Below are 10,248 nucleotides of genomic sequence, written 5' to 3' on the forward strand. Positions count from 1 at the left end.
CGTCCTCCTATTGTTCATTATAATCATACTGCCAACAACTGATCAAAAACTCAAAATTAGTTACTAAATGCAGAAAGAAAAAGGAAAGAAAATACGTAGTGTAGTTGAAATGTGAAAAAATTAATGGTTAATGAAGGGGATAATGATTCTTCAATATGAATCTAACAGCATGGGGATTACCAAACTTTGTTATATTATATTGGTACTTGCTTGCAACAACATCATTGGTTTGCTTCCAGAATAGCTGAAAAATGCGACCTCTTTTTTGTCAAATGGGTGCTTTCTGAACTATATGGTTTCTTTTGTGATTGGGTGTTTAGCTGTGGAGAGAGAGAGAGAGAGAGAGAATGAATCCCGACTGAGACTAGGCTCAGTAGCCAGAAGCAGTTGACCCATGCATCATAAACGGTAGATATATAACTAGTAATTTATCAAATTCATTGTTAAAAATTTGAGATCAAAATATAAATAGAGATTCGGTTAGTTTTGACTTTTAAATGAATTTTATAAAATTATTCAGACATAAATGCACAATAAAATTAAAGTAAAAATTAGAAAATATAATTTATTGTAAGAATATGTTGTGTTTATCACTGAGGTGGATAAAAAAGTTCTGTTAAAAAATAAATAAAAACTCTTTTTTAGTCTTTAAACAAATAACACTACCCTTATAATCTATCTTTTCTCTCTCTTTCTCACTTGCCTTGTGAAAAGATTATATTTTAATAGTAAAATATAAACTACTTAGATCACCTTATTTTTTTTAACGGAATCCAATTTAAATTTTGAGTTCATATTTGTTCACCCAAAAAAAAAAAAAAAAAAAATTTCCACATAACTACTTTCGTTCTTCTTTTTTCTTTTCTTTTTTTCCCTTGAAAATGATGTTACGTTTCTTAATAAATATAAATGTTTCTAATGATATCAAGCTACTTGATTTTTTTTCATTTTTTCTATTTATTTAAATTTTGAGTTCATGCTCTTAATAATCAAGCTTCTTAATAATTTAGGACATGTCCCGTAAAACTTATAAAAAAAAAAAGGGATTTTTGGTGAAAAACCCCCCTCATTGGGCCTATTTTGTGTCCAACCCACGGAATAAAACAATGACCCCAAAAGCCCCTCAATTAAAAAAATATTATGAATTGACTGAAATGTCCTTCCATATAAGTGGGGAAATATGAAACAATTTCACCGTTTCTCTCCTCCTCACTCTATTTCATCGATTGACAACCCTACTCTAAATATCCATGCTCATTCGAAAACCCTAGCATCGATTGAAAACCCTATCATCGATTGCAAACCCTTCTCTGAGTCGCATTACTCTCGTTCTCTAGAGCTATTCTGTCTTTCTACCCCTCGAACGTTACACGTTCGTCGCTTGCGCTCGAATCGAACTCCGCATTACGCTTTGCTCTCTCTCTTGGACACGCATTTTGCAGGTGACTTTTTCCCCTTTCTGCTAGTTTTTCGATATTATGAAGTCTGTCTAGGTTTGTTTTCATTTTGTGAGTGGTGTATGAGATTACGTTGCCATGGTATAGGGTGGGATTCTAAGGCTGCTAAGGATTTTTTTTCTTTTCTTTTTTTCATTGTTGCATTAGGGTGAGTAGAGTTTGGGATTTTGGGTTACAGTAAAAATTATCTGTTCTAAAATTTTTATCACTATCTTAAAATACTTTAAATCACTAAATCATGTGAGAATGTTAAGGTTTAAAAATTTTGAAAACTAATTTAGGTATTTCAGAATGGTGTATGTAGTTTTGCTTCGATTTCATTGCTTTGATTTCTGTAGTGTTTTGGTCCTGCAATTTCAATGCTTTCAATTTCATTTGCTTCATGAATTTTTCAGAGTAAAATTTTATTTTAACTCTAGGCTTTGCTCATTACATAAATGTGCATATCAATTTGTATATATATATATATATATATCTATTTATGTATGTGAATGTGATTGTCTTTTCGTCATTTCTCTGATTTCGGTTTGAATGTGAATTGTACATGTTAATTTCAGAACTATGTTGCGTATAGTCAAAATTGAGACAAGGTTTTCTTGATTCTTGATTCTATAATTTTTGTATGTGTTTTTAGTTTGTTTCCTAGGGTATTGTTCAGAGTAAAATTTTACTTCCAATCAGAGTAAAATTTAACTTCCAATCAGAGTAAAATTTTACTGCCAAACAGAGTAAAACTTTACTGTCTCATTACAATGCTTGTGCATTTTCTTTAGTGCTTATTTGTTTTGTCACTTTGTTGTTTAAAGTAAAATGTTACACTGTTGATATAGGGAAACTTTTTACTATTTTAAAATGGTTGTTACAAGAAGAAAATGTGGTGATGATGATGATGATGATTTTAAAGTTCCACCAACGGCTATACAAAAGAAGAAGGTCCCTAAAAAAAAAAAAGCAAAAGTAGTAAAGAAGTTCAATCCAATGCTAGTGATAATAAGGCTGTAATGAAAGCAATCCAATGCCTTCAACAATAAAACCTTTGAAGTTGAATATTGTACACGGAGTACAGGAGAGGGAGAACTATGTAAAACAATATAGGTCAAATATTGTTTCACTGATAAACCTAATGCGAGACACGAGGTTCACTAAAAGACATATTACTACCCTCAAGAGAACACCTTTTGGGATGTTGTTTAAATCTTTTTGGAAGAAGGAAGATGTGGCATTAAAGAAGTTCAAGAAAGTTGATGATAATGTCATGGATGTGATCAAAGCTTATGACTTTTATGTAAAGGGATTTAAGCTTGGAGGGAAGACGTGTGACATACGGGACCGTGACGTTACTTTGATTTTTGGGATAAAATGTAGACGTCTCATATGGGAAGAAACAAGAATCAGCTTTTGTACAGAGAATGTTTCGTAAGATGTCAAGAATATCCGTAAAGAGTTTGCGAGAGGCATTAGGAAATGCATTGGAAGGCATAACGACAGTTGATGTTGAGGATGTTGCCCATATAATGTGTTTATTTGTTGTGGCAACTTTGCTATTACCAACAACTAGTCTAACAGTTTGATGGGCTTTTGTCGCCCTTGTGGAAGATTTGAAAATGATGAATTCATGTGCATGGTCGACTGCAGTTGCATCCACGTTGTCTACTTCAATCCATTCTTCATTAAGAAGTCCTGAAAATGTGACTGGATGTGTACTTTTTCTTTTGGTAAGTAAATTGAACTACTTGAAATATTATGCAATCTATCTTTAAAGAATTAACTAATTTCGATTTTTTATTTTATAGTACTAGTTATGCGAGCATACTACCCTCATTCAACCTCAAGGAAAAAATTTGTGTCCAAGGCTCCTTCGATAGGACTTGTCAACATTGAGGAGAAAGCTATGAAGAGGTCATTGCAAACACTAAAGCCCGAAGAGGTGTCATTTTTCCAAACTCAGCCTTATTGATTCACTTTGCTTAAAATTATACTTACATAAGAAAACTTACTCTTGAACAGAGTAAAAGTTTACTTAAAATTGGAGTAAAAGTTTACTTACAATCAGAGTAAATTTTTACTTTGAAACAGAGTAAAATTTTACTTACTCTTGAACAGAGTAAAAGTTTACTTACAATCAGAGTAAACTTTTACTTTGAAACAAAGTAAAATTTTACTTACTCTTAAACAGAGCAAAAGTTTACTTTAAATCAGACTAAAAGTTTACTTACAATCAGAGTAAACTTTTATTTGCAATCAGAGTAAAATTTTACTATGAAACGGAGTAAAATTTTACTTACTCTTGAACAGAGTAAAAGTTTACTTACAATCAGAGTAAACTTTTACTTACATTCAGAGTAAAAATTTACTTACTCTTGAACAGAGCAAAAGTTTACTTTAAATCAGAGTAAACTTTTACTTACAATCAGAGTAAAATCTTACTTACAATCAGAGTAAAATCTTACTTACTCTTAAACAGAGTAAAAATTTACTTTAAATTAGAGTAAAAGCCTACTTACAATTAGAGTAAACTTTTACTTACAATCAGAGTAAAATTTTACTTACTCTTGAACAGAGTAAAGTTTTACTTACAATCAGAGTAAACTTTTACTTACAATCAGAGTAAAATTTTACTTACTCTTGAAAAGAGTAAAAGTTTATTTTAAATCACAGTAAAATTTTACTTACAATCAGAGTAAAATTTTACTTACTCTTAAATAGAGTAAAATTTTACTTAAAATTAGAGTAAAAGTTTACTTACAATCAGAGTAAACTTTTACTTTGAAACAGAGTAAAATTTTACTCTGGTGGTTAAAGTTTGCTTCATTGCTGACTTCTTTTCTTTTTCTATTTTTCAAATGCAGGTAAATCACGATGAACTGAAGCCCACTTCCAAAGAAGAAATTGATCTCATTCGCAATGATGAGGAAGAAGATGCATTGGACATGGAAGAAAATTTGGAGACTAAAGAAGATGAAGATCATGTAGCTGAAGCTTCAGAAGATGATCAACCTTTGAAGGACTTCATTGATCTTGGGAATTTAGAACGAGTGCAAAAAGAAAACAAGAGGCTAAAAAGTGAGAATATGGCATTGGTTGAAGAACTGAAGAAAATGAGGGAATTATTGTATGTTATATCATGCGCCAAATCATAAAAGATAAGCCTATTGCAAATTTTATGGAAGATGATGAGATTAACAATTTCCGAGCATCTATAGTGCATCAATTTTTGAATGGTTATCCAAAAGCATGGACTGAGGAACAATTCAATCTCAAAAAAAAAAATGGGCAAGAGCTAAGACTTCAAGGATGACAATGTGGACAACTTTTGGGGAACTACTATGAATGATGTATGTAATTTCGGTTTTTGTAAATAAAAGAATGGTGAAAAAGTAATTGTAAGTGAAAGTATACTAAAAGAGTATTAGGTAGTACATGCTATGTCTATTGTTCTACTAATTTTACTGTGGTTTGGTGATTAATACATTATTATAGCAAGATATTGTTTTGACTAGGAATGAACGTTGTTATGGATAGAATACAATGATACAAGTTATACTTGTGTATCTTTGATGATATATGTAGTTGTGTTGTTAGATTATTTTTGCACAAAGATTGCATGATGATCATCAGGGGAGTTTGTGTTGTGGTAACTTTTGTTGCAGGTTGAAAATGTTTTTCTAAGGGGCTGACATACTGTCTGAAATAAAGTAAAATTTTACTCTGCGTAAAAATTAAATTTTACTCTGCATTAAAGTTAAATTTTACTCTGCGTAAAAGTAAAATTTTATTTTACTCTGAAATATGAGTAAATTGTTACACTCTTAATCTAAAAGTAATATTTTACTCTACATAAAAGTAAAATTTTACTCTGAAATAAGAGTAAAATTTTACAAAAAAGTATCTAAAAGTAAAATTTTACTCTGAAATAAGAATGAAATGTTACACTTTGAAGAGTTAAATGTTACAGCCAGCATTTAAAAGTAAAATTTTACTCTGTATAAAAGTAAAATTTTACTTTGAAAAACGAGTAAAATGTTAGACTCTGCACAAAAGTAAAATTTTACTCTGAAAAACAAGTAAAATTCTACACTCTGAATCTAAAAGTAAAATTTTATTCTGAACAAAAGTAAAATTTTACTCTGTATGAAAGTAAAATTTTGCTCTGAAAAATGAGTATAATGTTAGACTATGAATCAAAGGTAAAATGTTACTCTGCACAAAAGTAAAATTTTACTCTCTATAAAAGTTAAATTTTACTCTGAAATAAGGTAAAATTTAAATCTAAAAGTAACGTTTTACTCTGAAATAAAGTTAAATTTTACTATGAAACCACAGGCTCATCACACCCATAGACAACCATTCAACAACATAGTAAATTTGTATGTTGAGCAGTAAAGTTTTACTTTCATGTGAATGATGACAATGTTTTACTCTGGAAAAAGTAAAATTTTACTTTGCAATAAAGTAAAAGTTTACTCTGAAATACTGAAAAATTTTACTTTGAAAGCACAGGCTGGGCACAGCCATTTCAAACGTTCACACCTACTGAACAAACTCCATTATAAGTTCATTTATATGAAACTTATTCAACCACATTAAAAAAATATATTAAAATGTCAAACTCAACAACAAAGCAAATCAAAAACTTGAACAGACAACCATTCAAGAACATAGTAAAAATGTCTTATATTGCAATGTCTCCTTACAAATCTAGTCTAAAATACTATACTATTATTGTTATGGACTATTTATTGCAGAAGAACTGCATTATTTTCATACTTCTATTACAAAATCAATAATGTCTTTCACGGCAATGTCTCCTTGCAAGTCTTCCTATTATGACCGTACTTCTTGCATCTACCACACTGTACTCGTCTTATCTTCTCACCCCTAGATGGAATCCTATTCTTCCTTGGCCTACCAAGTGGCTTCTTACAAATTGAAGAAAGGATAACAAGATCATCTATAGCTACAAAAGGTTTCTCAACAATGGGTATTGGATAAACGGACTCAGCATAGCAAGCTTTGAACTTGCTAGTGTAATAAAATGGTTCCACATGAGCATACAAATCACCTCCGCTCTTTTGGATAGCGGTCATCGCGTGAGCACAAAGAAATCCATTCAATTGCCATTGGTAACATGAGCAAGTTCTATTCAAGAGGTCAATGCTAACCGGTGGCCGGGATTGAACCTCAAAAACATGATCACTTGAACGACTAATTAACCAAGTTCTTCCACTTTTAAGAGCATTTACTAATGTTGAATCTATCTCCGGACAAAGAAAAGTATTCCATTTCTTAGCTTGTTCTCTCCTTCTCGACATCAAATCCATGATCTTTAACCTAATTGAATCAATCATCTTCGTAGTGGGCAAATGACGAGCTTGACGAATCCATGAATTCAAAGACTCTGCCACATTCGAGTGCATTTCACCGTATTTTTGTCCTTTAAAATATGCATTAGTCCACTTGTCATAGGGCAAATTGGATAGAAACCTACAAACGATCCATTTTCCCTCATCTTGTAATTCTTTCAAGCACTGATTAAAACATCCCACTGTCAGAGCATAAGCACATGAAGAAAACAAAAAAACTATTCTACTCCTGAAAGTATTGCTGAAACTTGGACCGGAGAACCTATCCCTCAAATTGGCCTTCAAGTGTTGAAGACAAAAATAGTGGTAAGCAGTAGGTAAAACCTTGGGTAAAGCCTTCAAAAGTCCTGTGTTCCGATCAGATATGAAGGTAATTGGTCTTTCATCCGACAATATATTCGAAAAATGCATAAAAAACCATTCCCAACTGTCTGTAGTCTCCGTATCGACAATTGCCATTGGGGAAAAAACTTGAAAAATAACATTTTACAGTAAGTAAGTATATTAAACGAAAAGGACAAATATAGTAGATTTTTACTTTGAATAACAGTAACATGTTACTCTAAAAATAAGTAATACGTTCCTCTGAGAATAAGTAACTTGTTACTTTTGAATAAACTATAGTAATATCTACCTTGATCCCCATCCTTTGCTGTAGCTGTTAACAAGGTACCCTTATATTTCCCCTTCAGAAAAGTTCCATCGATAAACAATAGAGGACGGTAATGCCTAAACCCTTGAATGGAAGCATTAAATGTAACAAAAAACCTCTTGAACCGTCCACTTTGATGGTTATAGTCAAGACGCAAATAGCTACTAGGATTTGTGCTCATCACAATATTCATATACCATCGAATCTCATCATAAGACGTAGAGAAATCTCCAAAAGTAGTAGTCCTAGCTTTCTCAACTCCTAACCAAGCATGATTGTATGTAATGGTGAGCCCGTATTGATCTGTAAATTGACGCACAACATCAGTTGGACGAGTTTGGGGATTCCTATGAACTTCATTAACAATCAAACTTGCAACCAAATTTGAACTCATCCTTGAGTTTTTAGAAGTACAAACTGCAGCTCCACAAGTATGCTCATTATGTAGAGTCCTAATGTAGAAAAAATTATTAGCACTTTCTAGAAATGCGTGTACTCGCCATAAACAAGCTTTGGACTCCCGCATTGAACACATAATAGTGACTCGATACTTCTCATTCTTCACATACACAAACTCAAATCCTATCTCAATGGCATATTTATATAATGCAGTTCGAAAATCCTTTGCACCTCCAATAAATCATTGACCTACATGAGTAATTCCATTCACTCATCCACAAGACAACAAAGTCCTTTCTTCATGTTGACAAAACATAGCGAGTAAATCTATTTCATCATCAGTAATGTTGGATCCACTAGCGTCCCCTGATTCTCTAACTCCATGTTTTTCATTTGAAATGTCCATTTCAGTAATAGTCACATCAACTCGGTCAACACCAAGGGGATAAACAAGTGACAACATATTCTAAAAATGAGAATCATCATCAATCATGCATTGCGAATATCCAGGCAAACAGTACGATAACAGTATGCAATCACTGCTGTCAAACTTCTTCAATTTACAACTTAAGAAATCAGTTAAATCCTTCAACGTGCAGTTTGACACAACCTTGAACACAATGGTACGAACACCATACTTGCATAACAACATAAGAGGTGGAACCATTTTACAAATCTGCAATCAATTAACAGTAAAAATTTACTGTCAATCAAAGTAAAATTTTACTATCACTATCAAAGTAAAATTTTACTGCCACTACAAGTCCAAAAGTCAATTTGTGTTTAGCTTGAATTGATAAAATTTTACCGTGGTTTAGTGTAACATTGTACTATATTTTAGAGTTAATTTTTACTGTTTGGTTTGCCAAAGATTGACAACTCATACAGTGTGTCACCAACACAACTTGAGACATGAATCTAAAAGTAAAATTTTACTCTGCATAAAAGTAAAATTTTACTCTGAAATAAGAGTAAAATGTTAGAGAAAGAATCTAGAAGTAAAATTTTACTCTGCATGAAATAAGAATAAAATGTTACACTCTTAATATAAGAGTAAAATATTATCCTCCCCCTCCCGAATTTAAAAGTAAAATTTTACTCTGTATAAAAGTAAACTTTTACTCTGAATAAGAGTAAAATGTTACACTCTGAATCTAAAAGTAAAAGTTTACTCTGTATAAAAGTAAAATTTTACTCTGAAAAACGAGTAAAATGTTACACTCTGAATCTAAAAGTAAAATTTTACTCTGTACAAAAGTAAAATTTTACTTTGAAAAATGAGTAAAAATGTTAGTCTCTGAATCTAAAAGTACCAGAGTAAAATCTAAATGTCATTCTAATACCAGAGTAAAATTTTACTCTCATTGTAAACAGAGCACGTACCAGAGTAAAATTTTACTCTAATTTTCTCAAACAAAAAATAGAGCAATAGAATCAGAGTAAAATTTTACTCTCATTCTCTAAGACAAAAAAAAAAAGCAATAGAACCACAGTAAAATTTTACTCTGATTCTGTCAAACAAAATCAGATCAAACACAACAAAAATAAATCCAAAAAAAAAAAAACAAACAAACAAAACAAAACAAAACAAAACAAAACAAATTAATCAACAAATCAACATATCTAATTGAGAAGAAAAACCTCTAAAGCTCGATCAACAGTTATAAATCTCAATGAAACTCTCGTTTAATTGAGAGTGTTGATCGTCGGCGGCGAGATCGTCTATTGTTGACCAAGAGAGAGATCTTCAGCTGCGAGATCTTTAGATTTGGAGATCGTCCTCATTGATTTCGTTCCTGCGAGATCTTCAGCTCAGATTTCAAATATTTCAGATGTCTGATACATATATATAGAAGGGCAATATTGTGATAAAAAAAAAATAGAAATTATAAAATGTCCTTATTAAGGTAGACATTTCCTATTCAGCGGCTTTTTGAAAGAAAATTGATTGAGTTATCCTTTACCCTAATAAAAAGGCCCAAAAAAGGGGTTTTCACCAAAAATCCCTAAAAAAAATAGGGACCAATTTCACAATTAAAAAATCATCAGGCCATACACAATTTCTTTAAGAAGTCCTCTTCTCAAGACACTCCTCTATCTACCTTATACAAAATAGAATGATTTTTTTTTTTTATCAGTAAAGAAAAATTTCATTAACAATATGAAATTAAAAGTACAGGAAGAGACATGTATCGAGAGAGATTCAAAAAATAAAAAAATACTCCTACTACTGTTACTCGCATTCATACAACCAATGGCGCAGGTAGGAATTTCCTTTAGCAGGGTCATTTAACAAAGTATCATCAATGTCATATATCATATTTTAGTTCTACATAATCTGTTAACCTAACATTCACATAATACTCTATAAAATTCA

The 10,248-nt window shown here is 31.5% G+C and overlaps 1 protein-coding gene across 1 annotated transcript; it reads right to left on the reverse strand.

Annotated features, from left to right (window-relative positions):
- Positions 1–6,250: 6,250 nt before the first annotated feature.
- Positions 6,251–7,866, reverse strand: LOC145821513 (uncharacterized). The gene is made up of 2 exons (XM_082918035.1): positions 7,455–7,866; positions 6,251–7,290 (listed from the first exon to the last, which is right to left on the reverse strand). The coding sequence occupies exons 1-2, from the start codon at positions 7,864–7,866 to the stop codon at positions 6,251–6,253; spliced, it is 1,452 nt and encodes a 483-aa protein (XP_082774161.1).
- Between the last annotated feature and the right edge of the window lie 2,382 nt (positions 7,867–10,248).

This window comes from Camellia sinensis, chromosome 3 (assembly GCF_055761805.1).
Source record: "Camellia sinensis isolate YWXY chromosome 3, ASM5576180v1, whole genome shotgun sequence".
Lineage (NCBI taxonomy): Eukaryota > Viridiplantae > Streptophyta > Magnoliopsida > Ericales > Theaceae > Camellia > Camellia sinensis.